This window comes from Eleutherodactylus coqui, chromosome 9 (assembly GCF_035609145.1).
Source record: "Eleutherodactylus coqui strain aEleCoq1 chromosome 9, aEleCoq1.hap1, whole genome shotgun sequence".
Taxonomy (NCBI): domain Eukaryota; kingdom Metazoa; phylum Chordata; class Amphibia; order Anura; family Eleutherodactylidae; genus Eleutherodactylus; species Eleutherodactylus coqui.
The window spans coordinates 153411891-153430289 of NC_089845.1; the positions used below are offsets into that span (position 1 = coordinate 153411891).

An 18399-nucleotide genomic window follows, 5' to 3' on the forward strand; every position below is an offset into this window, starting at 1 on the left:
CTGTTTCTTCTCTACACGTAATACACCATGCTGAGGGGTAGGGGTAGGCCTAGAGGACGTGGACGCGGGCGAGGACGCGGAGGCCCAAGTCAGGGTGTGGGCACAGGCTGAGCTCCTGATCCAGGTGTATCGCAGCTGACTGCTGCGGGATTAGGAGAGAGGCAAGTTTCAGGGGTCCCCAGATTCATCTCACAATTAATGGGTCCACGCGGTAGACCTTTATTAGAAAATGAGCAGTGTGAGTAGGTCCTGTCGTGGATGGCAGAAAGTGCATCCAGCAATCTATCGACCACCCAGAGTTCTGCGCCGTCCACTGCTGCAACTCTGAATTCCTGGCTGCTGCTCCTCCTTCCTCCCAGCCTCCTCACTCCATGAAAATGACACATTCTGAGGAGCAGGCAGACTCCCAGGAACTGTTCTCGGGCCCCTGCCCAGAATGGGCAGCAATTGTTCCTCTCCCACCGGAGGAGTTTGTCGTGACCGATGCCCAACCTTTGGAAAGTTCCCGGAGTCCGGGGGATGAGGCTGGGGACTTCCGGCAACTGTCTCAAGAGCTTTCAGTGGGTGAGGAGGACGATGACGATGAGACACAGTTGTCTATCACTCAGGTAGTAGTAATTGCAGTAAGTCCAAGGGAGGAGGGCACAGAGGATTCAGAGGAAGAGCAGCTGGACGATGAGGTGACTGACCCCACCTGGTTTGCTAAGCCTACTGAGGACAGGTCTTCAGAGGGGGAGGCAAGTGCAGCAGCAGGGCAGGTTGGAAGAGGCAGTGCGGTGGCCAGGGGTAGAGGCAGGGCCAGACCGAATAATCCACCAACTGTTTCCCAAAGCGCCCCCTCGCGCCATGCCACCCTGCAGAGGCCGAGGGGCTCAAAGGTCTGGCAGTTTTTCACTGAGAGTGCAGATGACCGACGAACAGTGGTGTGCAACCTTTGTCGCGCCAAGATCAGCCGGGGAGCCACCACCACCAGCCTCACCACCACCAGCATGCGCAGGCATATGATGGCCAAGCACCCCACAAGGTGGGACGAAGGCCGTTCACCGCCTCCGGTTTGCACCACTGCCTCTCCCCCAGTGCCCCAACCTGCCACTGAGATCCAACCCCCCTCTCAGGACACAGGCACTACCGTCTCCCGGCCTGCACCCATACCCTCACCTCCGCTGTCCTCGGCCCCATCCAGCAATGTCTCTCAGCGCAGCGTCTAGCTGTCGCTAGCGCAACTGTTTGAGCGCAAGCACAAGTACGCCGCCACGCACCCGCACGCTCAAGCGTTAAACGTGCACATAGCCAAATTGATCAGCCTGGAGATACTGCCGTATAGGCTTGTGGAAACGGAGGCTTTCAAAAACATGATGGCGGCGGCGGCCCCACGCTACTTGGTTCCCAGTCACCACTACTTTTCCCGATGTGCCGTCCCAGCCCTGCACGACCACGTCTCCCGCAACATTGTACGCGCCCTCACCAACGCGGTTACTGCCAAGGTCCACTTAACAACGGACACGGGGACAAGCACAGGCGGGCAGGGCCACTATATCTCCCTGACGGCACATTGGGTGAATTTAGTGGAGGCTGCGACCGAGTCAGAGCCTGGGACCGCTCACGTCCTACCCACCCCCAGAATTGCGGGCCCCAGCTCGGTGCTGGTATCTGCGGCGGTGTATGCTTCCTCCACTAAACCACCCTCCTCCTCCTCCTACGCAACCTCTGTCTCGCAATCAAGATGTGTCAGCAGCACATCGCCAGCAGTCGGTGTCACACGGCGTGGCAGCACAGCGGTGGGCAAGCGTCAGCAGGCCGTGCTGAAACTACTCAGCTTAGGAGAGAAGAGGCACACGGCCCATGAACTGCTGCAGGGTCTGACAGAGCAGACCAACTGTTGGCTTTGACCGCTGAGCCTCCAACCGGGCATGGTCATGTGTGACAACGGCTGTAACCTGGTGGCGGCTCGGCAGCTCGGCAGCCTCACGCACGTGCCATGCCTGGCCCACGTCTTTAATTTGGTGGTTCAGCGCTTTCTGAAAAGCTACCCACGCTTGTCAGACCTGCTCGGAAAGGTGCGCCAGCTCAGCGCTCATTTCCGCAAGTCCAAAATGGACGCTGCCACCCTGCGGACCCTGCAACATCGGTTTAATCTGCCAGTGCACCGACTGCTGTGCGACGTGCCCACACGGTGGAACTCTACGATCCACATGTTGGCCAGTCTCTATGAGCAGCGTAGAGCTATAGTGGAATACCAACTCCAACATGGGCGGCGTAGTGGGAGTCAGCCTCCTCAATTCTTTACAGAAGATTGGGCCTGGTTGGCAGACATCTGCCAGGTCCTTGGAAACTTTGAGGAGTCTACCCAGATGGTGAGCGGCGATGCTGCAATCATTAGCGTCACCATTCCTCTGCTATGCCTCTTGAGAAGTTCCCTGCAAAGCATAAAGGCAGACGCTTTGCGCTCGGAAACGGAAGCGGGGAAGACAGTATGTCACTGGATAGTCAGAGCACCCTCATGTCTATATCTCAGCGTGTTGAGGAGGAGGGGGAGGAGCATGAGGAGGAGGGGGAAGAGACAGCTTGGCCCACTGCTGAGGGTACCCATGCTGCTTGCCTGTCATCCTTTCAGCGTGTATGGCCTGAGGAGGAGGAGGAAGAGGAGGAGAAGGATCCTGAAAGTGATCTTCCTAGTGAGGACAGCCATGTGTTGCGTACAGGTACCCTGGCACACATGGCGGACTTCATGTTAGGATGCCTTTCTCGTGACCCTCGCGTTACACGCATTCTGGCCACTACGGATTACTGGGTGTACACACTGCTTGACCCATGGTATAAGGAGAACCTTTCCACTCTCGTACCCGAAGAGGAAAGGGGTTCGAGAGTGATGCTATACCACAGGACCCTGGCGGACAAACTGATGGTAAAATTCCCATCCGACAGCGCTAGTGGCAGAAGGCGCAGTTCCGAGGGCCAGGTAGCAGGGGAGGCGCGGAGATCAGGCAGCATGTACAGCGCAGGCAGGGGAACACTCTCCAAGGCCTTTGCCAGCTTTATGGCTCCCCAGCAAGACTGTGTCACCGCTCCCCAGTCAAGGCTGAGTTGGCGGGAGCACTGTAAAAGGATGGTGAGGGAGTACGTAGCCGATCGCACGACCGTCCTCCGTGACGCCTCTGCCCCCTACAACTACTGGGTGTCGAAGCTGGACATGTGGCCTGAACTCGCGCTGTATGCCCTGGAGGTGCTTGCTTGTCCTGCGGCTAGCGTCTTGTCAGAGAGGGTGTTTAGTGCGGCTGGGGGAATCATCACGGATAAGCGTACCCGCCTGTCAACCGACAGTGCCGAGAGGCTTACACTCATAAAGATGAACAAAGCCTGGATTTCCCCAGACTCCTCTTCTCCACCAGCGGACAGCAGCGGTACCAAACAATACGTAGGCTGCACCCGCGGATGGAAGCATCGTTCTCTATCACCATCAAAAACGGGGACCTTTTAGCTTCATCAATCTGTGTATTATATTCATCCTCCTCCTGCTCCTCCTCCTGAAACCTCACGTAATCACGCCGAACGGGCAATTTTTCTTAGGCCCACAAGACTCAGTCATATTACTTTAGTAAACAATGTTTATACGTTTCAATTTTCATTAAAGCGTTGAAACTTGCACCTGACCCAATTTTTATTTTAACTGGGCTGCCTACAGGCCTAGTTACAAATTAAGCCACATTAGCGAAAGCGATTAATCTGTTTCACCTGCCCTCTTGGTTGGGCATGGGCAATTTTTCTGAGGTACATTAGTACTGTTGGTACACCAATTTTTTTGGGCCCTCGCCTACAGTGTAATCCTAGTAATTTTTATGGGCTTCGCCTGCACTCATGGTACAGCAAGGTGTGTGGGGTTGGCCTACACTTTTGCTACATAAACATATTACCAGTCTGACTGGGGCATGCACTGTGGGCCGAAGCACACCTGTATTGTATGTGACGTTAGCTCTGCTGAGCAGGGCACTGCAATGGGATATATTTATGTACCGCCGGTGGGTTCCAGGGAGCCACCCATGCTGTGGGTCCACAGGGACTTCACATTAGGGAGTTGTACCTGCCAGTGTCTATGTATTAAAAACCCCGGTCAGACTGGGGCATGCAGTGTGGGCCGAAGCCCAGCTGCATTAAACCTGACGTTACCTCAGCTGTGCTGGGCAATGCAATGGGATATATTTATGTACCGCCGGTGGCTTCCTGGGACCCACCCATGCTGTCGGTCCACACGGAGTTGTAACTGCATGTGTCCACTTCTAAAGAACCCCAGTCTGACTGGGGCATGCAGTGTGGGCCGAAACCCACCTGCATTTAATCGGACGTTACCTCAGCTGTGATGGGCAATGCAATGGGATATATTTATGTACCGCCGGTGGCTTCCTGGGACCCACCCATGCTGTCGGTCCACACGGAGTTGTAACTGCATGTGTCCACTTCTAAAGAACCCCAGTCTGACTGGGGCATGCAGTGTGGGCCGAAGCCCACCTGCATTAAACCTGACGTTACCTCAGCTGTGCTGGGAGCTGCAATGGTATTTATTTATGTACCGCCAGGGGGTTCCAGGGAGCCAGCCATGCTGTGGGTCCACAGGGACTTCACATTAGGGATTTGTTCCTGCCAGTGTCTATGTATTAAAAACCCCGGTCAGACTGGGGCATGCAGTGTGGGCCGAAGCCCACCTGCATTTAATCGGACGTTACCTCAGCTGTGATGGGCAATGCAATGGGATACATTTATGTACCGCCGGTGGGTTCCAGGGAGCCACCCATGCTGTGGATACACACAGAATTCCCATTGCAAAGTTGTACCTGCTTGTGACTATTTATAAAAAACCCCGGTCTGACTGGGGCATGCAGACACCTTGACAGAATGAATAGTGTGTGGCACATAGGTTCCCCATTGCTATGCCCACGTGTGCAGCTCCTGATGGAGGTGGCACAGGATTGGATTTCTCATTGCTTCTGTATAGCATTGTGGGCTATCGCCCCGCCCCTTTTAAAGAGGGTCGCTGCCTGGCCGTGCCAACCCTCTGCAGTGTGTGCCTGCGGTTCCTCCTCATGGCTTATGATATGCCTTGCTAATGAGGGTTTTTCAGAAGTAAAAATTGTTGGGGGGGGGGGGCACTCTTGCCGCTATTGTGGCTTAACCCCTTGAGTGGCGGGTTTCCTACCACCCTGTCGTGCCCACCAGGGCAGGTTTTTTAAAATGATCTAATCATTGTATTTCAACTAATTTTGCAGTTGCGTCTCAAGAGCCATAACTTTTTCATTTTTCCATTGACATGGCCATATGAGGGCTTGTTTTTTGCAGGACAAGTTGTGATTTTTTAAACAGGGGGGAGGAAAAAAAGAAATGGGGAAAATTAGAAAAAAAGGGGCCATGTCATTAAGGGGTTAAATAATGTATTAACTTCCTTCTCTGGGTCATGACGACGCATGGATACCACATGTGTGATTGTATTTTTGATTTTTTACAAAGTAAAGGGAGACAAGTGTTTTTATAATTTTTTTTATAATTTTTTTACTTTTTTTTTTTTTTTTAAATGTTTTTTTTTTTCTTTTGTCCCTTTAGGGGACTTCCACAGGGACCCATCAGGACCCCTGATCACATTCCGGGGGTCCGATGGTGACAGCCCTTTACATGCTGCAGTGAAAGCCCTTTACATGCTGCAGTCACATAGACTGCAGCATGCAAAGGGTTAACACAGCAGAGATCGGAGGTTTTCTCTGATCTCTGCTGTAAGAGCTAGTACCTAGCTGTCCTCTGACAGCTAACAACCAGCTCTCCCTGCCACAGAGACCATCGGCTTGCTTTTGACAAGCCGATGGTCTCTATGGCAACCTGTAAACAAACCAGTGCAGGAGATTGCCGGCATTTCGGCAATATCTTCTGCTGGTTTTTCAAAGCCCTTGCTTTGTTCTCTGTGGGTCTGTGCAGGCAGAGCACACTGTCACAGCTTGTGGCATTGTGCTCTGCAGCTCCCATAGTGATACATAGCCCGGAAATCTTCCGGGCTATGTTGCTATGAGCAGTGGAGCTCGTCACGGAAAATTTCCGGGCGTGCCACTCAAGGGGTTAATAGTGGGACCTGGGAACTTGAGATGCAGCCCAACATGTAGCCCCTCGCCTGCCCTATCCGTTGCTGTGTCGTTCCCATCACTTTCTTGAATTGCCCAGATTTTCACAAATGAAAACCTTAGCGAGCATCGGCGATATACAAAAATGCTCGGGTCGCCCATTGACTTCAATGGGGTTCGTTACTCGAAACAAACCCTCGAGCATCGCGAAAAGTTCGTCTCGAGTAACGAGCACCCGAGCATTTTGGTGCTCGCTCATCTCTAGCAACTAAATTAATAAATGGAATGGGAGGACTACAATACCCAGAGAGGCATTAACACTAGGATTATTCATCCTGGAAATAGGACAACTAAGGGGTGACCAAATAACTATGTATAAATACATGAGGGGACAATACAAGGATCTCTCCCATGATCTGTTTATACCCAGGATTGCGACGGTAACAAGAGGGCATCTGCTACGGTTAGAGGAAAACAGGTTCCATCACCAACACAGAAGGGGGTTCTTTACTGTAAGAGCAGTGAGACTGTGAAACTCTCTGCCTGAGGAAGTTGTGATGGCAAAATTAATGTAGGACTTCTTTCTAGAGCGCTATGATATTACAGGATATAGACATCAAATAACCAGCTGGATTGTTGATTCGGGTCTTGGAGTCAGGTAGGAATTTTCAAATGTTGATCCTGGGATTTTGCTGGCTGCTATTATGGAGTCGGGAAGGAATTTTTTTCCCTCAAATGGGGTAAATTGGCTTCTGCCTCATTGGGGGTTTTTGCTTTTTCTGGATCAACACGGGGTCAGGGGGTGGAAATAGGCTGAACTAGATGAACATTTGTCTTTTTTCAGCCTTGCATACTATGTTACTATTTTTAGGTACATAAATTACATCACAAGGTACATTACAAGACGAAGGATTCTTTTAATGACTGAAACCTGTATTTTGTGTATGTAAAATATAATTCTTTTATCTAAACTACCAATCCACGCGGTGACGGCTCTGAGAAGCTTTTCTCTGGCTGCTCTATAAGTGAGGTTCTGTATATCACACATGATGAAGTCCCTGTAGCATTTACAGCCGCTCCTTTCTTCATAAAGGTTCCTGCAGTTCTACAACCTCCAGGTCATCCCGTTTTCTCATCTTCTACTGAATCTGCTCCTTCTCCTGAATGACCCACCAAGGATGGCCGAGGACAGGAAGGAGATCACCAGAACAATATTAGACTTCACCTTGGAGATCCTCTACCTGCTGACCGGAGAGGTGAACGCTTCTACATTTCTATCATTATTGTAGTATTTACCAAGTGAGACACAGCAGATGTAGCGGTCTGGTGTTACGGGTCAGAATCCAAGTGCTGTAACAGTTCTAATTAAGTAGTATCAGGTAAAGATCAGTGGTTGGGCCATAGTTCGGTACACCAGTCGTAGTAGAGAGATTGGCCACATACCTGGAAATTCATGTGGTGACATCAGTGGAAACTTTTTCTTCCCTCTTAATGTAGCATCTTCAATTAATAATATGAGAAATAAGGTAAGATGTTGGCAGTCTTTGCCTCTGTCAGTATTAAGTAGAATGAACTTAAAGGGGTTGTCTGAGCCATATAAACTGCTTTTTAATGAGTCTTCCATGCTGTAAAATAATCAGCTTAAGTTCAGGTTTCTCTCGCTCCCCGCTACCAGCTCTGACACTCCGCTCTTTTGTTCACAGGCTGCAGTCAGTCTGTGACGTCCTGTAAACCTGTTGTCTGCAGTCAATGACAGCGTTCGGCGGCCACCTGATGCCCTAAGAGTGGTTCTCCCCTTGGCCTATAAAAAGGCTCCTTGTGTGTAGTGACCCCTTTTACTGCTTGTGTTGAGCTTGTTGACCACTAGACGCCTCTATGATGCAGAGAAGAGATTTCACCCCGTTACCAGAGTCTGAGAAAATCATAGAATGGTAGAGTTGGAAGGGACCTCCAGGGTCATTCGGTCCAACTCCCTGCTCAGTGCAGGATTCACTAAATCATCCCAGACAGATATCTGTCCAGCCTTTGCTTGACCACTTCCATTGAAGGAGAACTCATCACCTCCTGTGGTAACCTGTTTCACTCATTGATCACCCTCACTGTCTTATATCTAAGCTGGTCTCCTCCCTTTCAGTTTCATCCCATTGCTTCTAGTCTTTCCTTGTACAGATGAGAATAGGGCTGATTCCTCTGCACTGTAACAGCCCTTCAGATATTTGTAGACCGCTATTAAGCCTCGTCTCAGCCTTCTCTTTTGCTAGCTAAACATTCCCAGATCCTTTAACCGTTCCTCATAGGATATGATTTGCAGACCGCCATCTTGGAGGTGCATTATTGGGTTGTAAGAAGCCTGATGGTCATATCGATGAACTATCCCCCACCTGGGCCGTGCTGATCAGACTGCTAGGAGATGTGGAACCAGTGGATGTGTGAGGGCACACAAGGCAACCAGTCTTGGGACTCCTGACAGACCACTGTAAAGAGGATTGTCTGGTCTTCCAAGAAACATGAGCAGCTCCAACTGTTTCATTGTTCATCATCCATCCAAAGACAGGTGGTGCCATTGTTATATCCCTGTGTCTGACAGAATCATTTCCAGGTGCTTGGTTAAAGGACCTTTTGATCTCACGATGCCCAGTACATGTACGGCCTTTGACAACTTTCAGTTTGCAGTTGTGTTGTGAATGACAATCGGTCTCCCCCTAGTAGAGGTACGAGGGACAATGACAGCTCAGCGATATGTTCAGGACATCCTGCAGCCACATGTGTTCCTCTCATCGCGGCTTCCAGCAGGACAATGCTCAGTCGCACACACAAGGGGGTCACAGGAGCCCCCACAACACTGTCACACTCTGTGGCTGCCCGGTCACCAGATTTATCACCAACAGAACATGTATGGGACCATCTGGGACTCCAACTTCAACAGCCTACAAGTTTGCATGATCTGGAGGCTCAGTTACAGCAAATGTGGCTCAATATGCGGCAGGATACAATACAGAACCTGTATACCTCTACGCCTGTCTGTATCGCATCTCATATCCAAGCTAGAGGCGGTACAACAGGGTAATAGAGTCTCCATGCCCCATGTATCACATCTTGTATCCGAGCTAGAGGCAGTACAACGGGGTCTAGAGCCTCCATCCCCGCCTATATCACATCTTGTATCCAAGCTATAGGTGGTACAACAGGGTACTACAGCCTCCATGCCCACCCATATCCCATCCTGTATCCAAGCTAGAGGCGGTACAACAGGGTACTAGAGCCTCCCTACAAGGGGTCAGTTTTCTGGAATTAATGATAGTTTTGCTCTGATATTGTAATCACTTATTTATGTCAATATTACAATCGCACGAAGCTTCATTTGATTCTGACAGCTCCCTCTGGGGGAGGGATTAGTTTTGCTAATGAGTATATTACACTTCAAAAATGTAGGTTTTATTGTATCAGATAGATCATCAGTCTACCAAGATAAGGTAGCAACAAAGCAGAGCTGCTTTGGATCGTCTGGAGAGGCCCAAAGTTAAATATCAAAGCTAAATGGATATAGTGGAGAGATGCACACGGGCGGAGTGGGCTGGAGATCATTCTGGCCCGGTGCCATTCACAGACAACAGATAGTCGTTCATAATTGAACCTATTTAGACGAGCCAATCCATAGTTTAGTTTTCTGCATAACGTAATGCATTACAATGAAATTGGCTTAATTCTGATGGCAAATTTGTATCCAAATACACATATAGACAGGCAGGTTTTAGAGCGGAATTCCGCAGAGGCAAATCAAGTCATATCTTGTGCTGTAGACTGCAAAAATATTCCGCTTGTGTGAAAGCACCTTAAAGGCAAGAGACTAGCTCAATGAGGGAAACTATGGCACAGTGAGAAGAGCTACTGCTTGGAAGTCTCCAGGTTTGCCAATAGTTTTACATCCATATTAGACTGTAACTATAACAAGGGGGTGCTCTCTACCTCTACAGGAAAGGTTTCTACACCGACATAGAAGGGGGTTCTTTACTGTAAGAGCAGTGAGACTATGGAACTCTCTAAAGCAAAGATATAAACTCAAAGCTCACCTCCACGTCTGATGTCTTGTTCTTCCTTTTCAAATTTTTCCTTATCACTGATTGATCTCCATATGGTATGGAAGTGTCCTCAGTTCATTGCCATTCAATCCAGATGGCTATTTGTCCAACAATGTAAAGAATTTCAGGGAGCTTGAACTTGCTGAAACAACTTCCATACTTTATGAAATACAGTTCAATACATCACGGCAGGGATGTGCCCCCGGAGGACGCGTCAGGGCAGGGATGTGCCCCCGGAGGACGCGTCAGGGCAGGGATGTGCCCCCGGAGGACGCGTCACGGCAGGGATGTGCCCCCGGAGGACGCGTCACGGCAGGGATGTGCCCCCGGAGGACGCGTCACGGCAGGGATGTGCCCCACGGAGGACGCGTCAGGGCAGGGATGTGCCCCCGGAGGACGCGTCAGGGCAGGGATATGCCTATGGAGGACGCGTCACGGCAGGGATGTGCCCCCGGAGGACGCGTCACGGCGGGGATGTGCCTATGGAGGACGCGTCACGGCAGGGATGTGCCCCCGGAGGATGCGTTTCGATCTTAACTTCAGATCTTACTCATCTCATCCCCATCATGCATTGTGCAACTTTAAAAACCTTTTCAGTATTCCACACACAGTGGCTTTACAGGCGGTTCGTTACCACTTGGAAGGCTACATTGAATTTAGTAATGATTTAAAGGAATTTATCATACAAACAGTGGACTTTTTACTACATCAAAATTTTTTTTCGTTTGATAACGAGTATTGTGCCCAAATATCGGGAGCCCCAATAGGCTTCCGGTTCTCACCGACTGTAGCTAACCTCACTGTGAGTTTCTGGGAGGCAGGTGCTATTTTCAATGACACCAATCCGCTATATAATGTCACATCTTGGTATGGTCGTTATATAGACGACATAATCCTGATTTGTGAAGACAAAAATTTTGAAGGCGTGATCTCGCTCAAAGTGAAAGAATTTATGGAATTGATCAACAATAATTTGTTTGGTTTACCTGTATGTGGGAAACAACTAGGATATCCTTTTTGGATTTAGAACTGCGAGGCAACATAGGCAAAGGTAGTGTGGATACAAGAAAAAAACAGCTGGGAACACCATCATGCGAAAAGTGCGCATCCAGAACACGTAATAAGAGCAATACCGAAGGGGGAAATGATTAGGGCAAAAAGACCCAGTACCACTGACAGAGATTCTACTCAAACGATAAAAGATATCAAAATGAGACTAAAAGGGGATATAGAAACTTAAATTTAATGAAAACAGAAATGGAAGTCAAAAAATTGGAAAGAGATAATCTCATAAAAGGGTTAAAAAATTGTAAAGGGAACGGCAACAACTTAGTATTTTCTACTGCTTCTAATAATTATGGAGAGAGAAAAAAATTATTTCAAAAATACTTACCGGTAGAGATGAGCGAACGTACTCGTTTAGGGCGATTTCGCAATCGAGCACCGCTTTTTTCGAGTAACTGACTATTCGGGCGAAAAGATTCGGGGGGGAGGTGTGGTGGAGCTGGGGGTAGCAGTGGGGAACAGCGGGGGTCTCTCTGTCTGTCTGTCTCTCTGTCTGTCTGTCTCTCTGTCTGTCTGTCTGTCTCTCTGTCTCTCTGCAACCCCCGGCGCCCCCTGAATCTTTTCGCCCGAGTAGTCAGTTACTCGAAAAAAGCGGTGCTCGATTGTGAAATCGCCCTAAACGAGTACGTTCGCTCATCTCAACTTACCGGTTTTTGATCCCACAACAAATAACATCTTAAAAGAGGGAGTCAAAGTGGTCGCAAAAAGAGGAAAAAGTCTAAGAAATGCATTGTCACCTAGCTTATTCATATCCCAAAAAACAACAGGGAATGGTTGAAATATGAAGGGTTTACAAAATGTGGCAATGGACGATGTAGCACCCGTCAATATGCCAAGAAGTGTAACTCATGCAAAGGAACTAAAGATGAGGAAGTGCTTAAGATAGATCAGAGATTATATCAGCTGTGAAACAGAAAATGTGGTTTATATAGGATCTTGTACACAGTGCCAGTTGAATAATGTAGGATGTACAACCCATAAGTTACGGGTGTGAATTACAGAACATATACGCCACAAATACGCTCAAATGCACAACATTCTGGGGTAACCAAACATTTTATCCAGGAACATCAGCAAAATATAAATAATTTTTCATATTATGGTATTGAAAAGATTGCCACCGACTGCAAACAGAAATTGGACCCCATGCATATGTATAAGAGAGGGGTTCAGGATATTACGGTTAAATACCCGCTGTCCAAAGGGATTAAATTAAAAAAACTGATCTAATGTGTATATATATTAATTACATTTTTTTTCTTATCCTAATGGTATTAAGTAGTGTAAAAGTCAGGTAATATCTATTTAAGGGTTTCTAATTAAAATGAATAGTTAATATGCTTTAAAGGTAGAAAATCAATATAGAGCATTGCATAAATCCCATTATATAGATGTTATATACTAAGTAAATCCTGTTATTTAAGTTCATTATTGGAGTATAATTTATTTGCAAAAATATATATATTTTTTTGCTATTCATCAGATAAATGTTTTTTAAGCCGTTGGGTAATCCCAGAAAAAAAAAATTTCTAAGCCTAGAAAAAAATATAGTCCGAAGAAATCTAAAACACAAATGTTATGAATAGAAGAGTTAATATACAGCAATCCTGGTTAGTTGAAAGATAATGTGGGAAATATATTCTAAATAAAAATGAAATGAACATGCATATAATAAATTAGCACTAATTTGAAATGCAGAAATTATTTAATAGGTTTGTTGTATAATATTATTACCGAATTTTCCTTTTTCCAATATTTATTAGAGATTGAATATTTTATGTGATACTAGCGTACCCGTCGCGCGTTGCTGCGAAGACAGACATACATACATACTTCGTTTTTATATATCTAGATGACGGCAGCAGCGACCACTGAGGTTTTGTAGGCCGCTGCTTCCCCCTTGCAGGCTGAATAAAATAGCCGTTGTGTGGAACATCCAATTTATCCGGCTGCTGTGGCTTCTTGGGAAGATAGCCTAGTACATGTTTGCCCACTTCCAACTCCAATGGAGACTGACTGTAAATGGCTGGCGTGCTCTAGTATTTATGGTTTCAAGCTGTACGTGTCATTGCATACAGTCTATCTATCTATCTATCTATCTATCTATCTATCTATCTATCTATCTATCTATCTATCTATCTATCTATCTATCTATCTATCTATCTATCAGGGTTATTGCATACAGTCTATCTATCTATCTATCTATCTATCTATCTATCTATCTATCTATCTATCAGGGTTATTGCATACAGTCTATCTATCTATCTATGACATCAGGAAATGAGAGAATTAGATTTTGTAGGCCGCTGCTTCCCCCTTGCGGGCTGAATAAAATAGCCGTTGGGTGGAACATACAATTTATCCGGCTGCTGTGGCTTCTTAGGAAGATATCCTAGTACTTGTTTACCCACTTCCAACTCCAATGGTAATTGGCTGGCGTGCTCTAGTGGTTCCAAGCTGTACGTGTCATAATAGAGCCTTAATGACATCACAATGCAGCTTTATAGAACATGTTGGGGCATGTTCAAGGGCGTCCGATGTTGATGACATCAGTGATGACATCACAATAGCAGGTGGCTTACTTATTCGATCTACGTGGGGGGGTGGTAACTTTCGACGACGCTCGCGCGCGCGCCATTTATCGTAGGATAGTTGTACTATGCCTATAATCTTCCCAGGAGTGTACTCAACAACTTCCCAAAGTTTCATGGCGATCGGATGAATGGTGTAGTAGCGCATAAAGGACAAACAGACAGACAGACACGCAGACAGACAGACACGCACGCACACAGACATACATTCAATTTTATATATATAGATAGATTGGCCTCGTGTGAGTAACAGGGGAGCTTTGTATTCACTGATGCAAATCATATGGATTTCACAAAGGGTTAAACATCAGGTGGGAGGGAGGGGGCATTAAGAAAAGGTTTTTAAAGTTGCACAATGCATGATGGGGATCAGATGAGTAAGATCTGAAGTTAAGATCGAAACGCAACCTCCGTGGGCACATCCCCGCCGTGACGCGTCCTCCGGGGGCACATCCCCGCCGTGACGCGTCCTCCGGGGGCACATCCCCGCCGTGACGCGTCCTCCGGGGGCACATCCCTGCCGTGACGCGTCCTCTGTGGGGCACATCCCTGCCGTGACGCGTCCTCCGTGGGGCACATCCCTGCCGCGTCCTCCGTGGGGCACATCCCTGCCGCGTCCTCCGTGGGGCACATCCCTGCCGCGTCCTCCGTGGGGCACATCCCTGCCGTGATGTGTCCTCCGTGGGGCACATCCCTGCCGTGACGCGTCCTCTGTGGGGCACATCCCTGCCCTGACGCGTCCTCCGGGGGCACATCCCCCGCCGTGACGCGTCCTCCGGGGGCACATCCCTGCCGTGATGTATTGAGCTGTATTTCATAAAGTATGGAAGTTGTTTCGGCAAGTTCAGGCTCCCTGAAATTCTTTACATTATGGAACTCTCTGCCTGAGGACGGGGTGATGGCGAACTAACTGAATACAGGAGGGGCCCGGACGCCTTTTCTGAGTATAATAATATGATATGTTATGATTAATGGGAATGGGTCGCTAATCCTGGAATTTATTCTGAAAAACGTATTTGGAGTTGGAAATACATTTTTTTTGTGTTGTATGAAGGGAAAATCTATTGGAGCCTCGAAGGGTTTTTGCCTAATTCTGGAATAATATTACAGAAAAGATTAAACTGGATTTAGTTGCATCTTTTTTTATAGCAATAGAAACTGTTCATGAGTTTTCCAGTTGTGAGATTTGTGACTCTACCAACCTCTATAAGGTTCTTGTAGGATTTGATGGCCTCTGTAAACTGCGCCTTGAGATATTTCTGAAGCGGGCCAAACACATTACGATCATTGCACATTTCAGTCTGTCTTGGTCGTCACAGTTACTCAAACTGACCATACATTTTCAATGTATCAGGTGATGTAAGACAGATCTTCCTCGGAACGTTCTCTCAACGAGACCTCATTTATGCACGAAATTATGTTTTGTCCAATTATAAAAAAAAACAATTTCACTTTTTTTTTCAAATGGCATAATAGCAGAGCAGATTGTAATCCTCTAGAAAGGGGGATGTGACGTCACTTATTATGGTGTACATGATGATATTTCTCAGTGTCTCTCCATACACAGGATTACACAATAGTGAAGAAGACATCGGGGGACGGTGTGACTCCCATCATCCATCTCCAGGAGTCAGAAGGATGGAGCAGGAGTCATTTCCCCATCACAGAGCCTCCCTCCCCGATACATGAGCAGAAGATCCTAGAGCTCACCAACAAGATGATGGAGCTGCTGACAGGAGAGGTGATGCTGCAGGGGATGGGGGACATTATACAGTAACAGGAGGGGTCTGGGTGATGACTGGATATTGTGTTGTCAGGTTCCTATAAGGTGTCAGGATGTGGCTGTCTATTTCACCATGGAGGAGTGGGAGTATATAGGAGGACACCAGGATCTGTACGAGGAGGTCATGATGGAGGATCACCGGCCGCTTACATCACCAGGTAAGATGGATTATTTTACAGATGGGACGGAAGATTCTTCCCACAAGGGCATGCAGTCTACATGGGAAGGGAGAAGGAGACAGTAGGTGAGGGTAGAAGCTACTCATATAGTGGTGACAGTCGGACTAATGTAGGTTGTAGGCTTCTCAGAAGAGATGGGTTTTTAAGTTCTTTTTGAAGCTTTCCATGGTGGGGGAGGTAATGATGTGTTTGGGTAGTGAGTTCTGGAGTATAGGTGATGCAAAGGAGAAATCTTGGAGATGGAGGAGAGCAGAGAGGTCTTGTGAGGACTGGAGATTGTATGTGGGAGGTGTGGGGAGGTATCGGGCGATTAGGTCAGAGATGTATAGAGGGGACAGGTTGTGGATAGCCTGGTATGGCATTAATGATTTTTTTTAACTGAGTTATCTGAGAAGTGATTAATTAGTGAAGGAATTGGCAGAGGGGAAGAGCAGGGGGGAGACTTTGAAAGAGGTGGATTAGACCACCCTTCAGAAGAAATTGCCTCCACCAAACATTTCCTCTAGCAGTAGATAAGATGTTGTTCCTGGACAGATTTGAACCTAGATCTCCAGTACTGCAAGGTAGCAGAGTTAACTACTGAGCCACCACATTTGTCTAGTGCTGGAGTTCTAGGTTCAAATCTGCCAAAGGACAGATGTATGAAGTATTTATATTCTCTTTGTTTTTGTTCTTCTCCTCCCTTTTGTCCTCTAAAGGAATAAGTGTGGTGGCTTTATTAAAAAAAAAAAAAGATTTTAACATACATCAAATGAAGGGCATTTGTGCACAAAACCCTGAAAACAGAAGAATTGACAAATATTAACTCCAATCAATACAATGTTTAAAATGTACACACCCTTATTGATAAAGAAAAGAAAAAGTGAAACAAATTAAACAAAAAATTAAAATGTGAAAGTGGGGAAAAGAAGAACTTTATAACCAGAAAATGGTTCAAAGATAAAAATCCTGAATCCAAGAGTTCCACAGCAAGTAATGTTTATATAGGGCCTAGATTTTTTTTTTTCATAAGAGCTATGCTCCGATATAAGGGAGTTTAAAGCTGTAATAGGAGAAATGGAGACTTCAATTTTCAACTAACCTCAGTTTTGCAGTAAGGAGTTTGTGACAAATCAGTTTTCTAAAGGGAAAGAATATCGAGTTGTAGTCAAAAAGCACCAAAGCAGAGTTTTTAAAAAAATTGTCCTTACAGTAATGTTCCTAATCAAAGATAATACTTCTTCCCAAAACGAGGCCAAAACTTGACAGCCACATAAAATGTGAATTATGAAGCCTCAGTAACCGGAGTTTCTCCAGCATAAATTGCTCATGCCCGAGAAAAGAGAGAGTACGCGCCTTTACACCTGAGGAGGGCATCGGATTGGCTTTAAGGGCCTATTATCGTTTAAGAACAATTCTATGGAAAGCCAACTGGAGTCTGAGAAGTGGGAGTCTCAGTTCTTGAATTAAGAACTATAGCGTAATAGTAGGAACATACATTTGATACTCCCAGCCCTCTGCTTGCGGTGAAGGTCGGCAATAGATGAAGCAGTTTTTTTTATTATTCCTTATAACATTTAAAAGTTCTCTTTGGAATTTTCCAATTCATGAAATGGAGGGACGGTGATCGTACGGAAAGGATAGAGAATTGTGGGAAGAATTAGCATCTTGTACAGTACAACACGACCTAACCAAGAGCTTTGTAGCATGAGAGATGATGTAATCCTTTTTGAATAGAAGAAAATAACGAGATTTGCTAAAAGAAAACCTAGTTTAATCCCCAATTATGGGTTTTATCTTGTTGCCAAAAAAGGGAAATTCAAGATGGATAGATTTTTTTTTAAGTTCTTCTGTAATACTAATGCCAAAAATTAGTGATTTAATAATACATTTATAATAGGAGATTTGGCTAAAAGTAAAACCGAAAAGTATGTAGTTCTCTTAAAAAGGGAAGGGGCTCTGACAGAATCGGCAGTATATCATCCGCGAACAGGCTTATTTTATACTGACTAAGACCAGCCACAATCCCTTTCATATTGGAGCTTGATCTGATCATTTTTGCAAGAGACTCTATTATTAAAAAAACAATCAAGGAGACTTTAAAGATTGGAAAAAAGACCCCATCCACCAGCACCCTGATTGAGGGGGCACCGTGTAGAGCCTGGATAACCTTAAAAATACTGCCGTAAAAACTAGAGATGAGCGAACGTACTCGTCCGAGCTTGATGCTCGGGCGAATATTAGCGTGTTCAGGATGCTCGTTACTCGTAACGAGTACCACGCGATGTTCGGGTTACTTTCAGTTTCCTCTCTGAGACGTTAGCGCGCTTTTCTGGCCAATTGAAAGACAGGGAAGGCATTACAACTTCCCCCTGTGATGTTCCAGCCCTATACAACCCCCCTGCTGTAAGTGGCTGGGGAGATTAGATGTCACCCCAGTATAAAAGTCGGCCCCTCCCGTGGCTCGCCTCAGATGCCTTGTGAGATAGCTGAGGGACAGTGCTATAGTGTTGGAGCTGCTATAGGGAGAGCGTTAGGAGTTAGTGTAGGCTTCAAGAACCCCAACGGTCCTTCTTAGGGCCACATCTAACAGTGTGCAGTACTGTGGAGGCTGCCTTTTGCAGTGGT

General features: G+C 46.7%; 1 protein-coding gene across 1 annotated transcript in view; it reads left to right on the top strand.

Annotated features, from left to right (window-relative positions):
• Positions 1–15628: 15628 nt before the first annotated feature.
• Positions 15629–18399, top strand: part of LOC136578560 (zinc finger protein 271-like) — a 50600-nt gene continuing 47829 nt past the window's right edge. Inside the window, exon 1 of the mRNA XM_066578694.1 lies at positions 15629–15771. Within this exon, the coding sequence (XP_066434791.1) occupies positions 15687–15771 (85 nt within the window). The 5' untranslated portion in view covers positions 15629–15686. The remainder of the gene's footprint in view (positions 15772–18399) is intronic.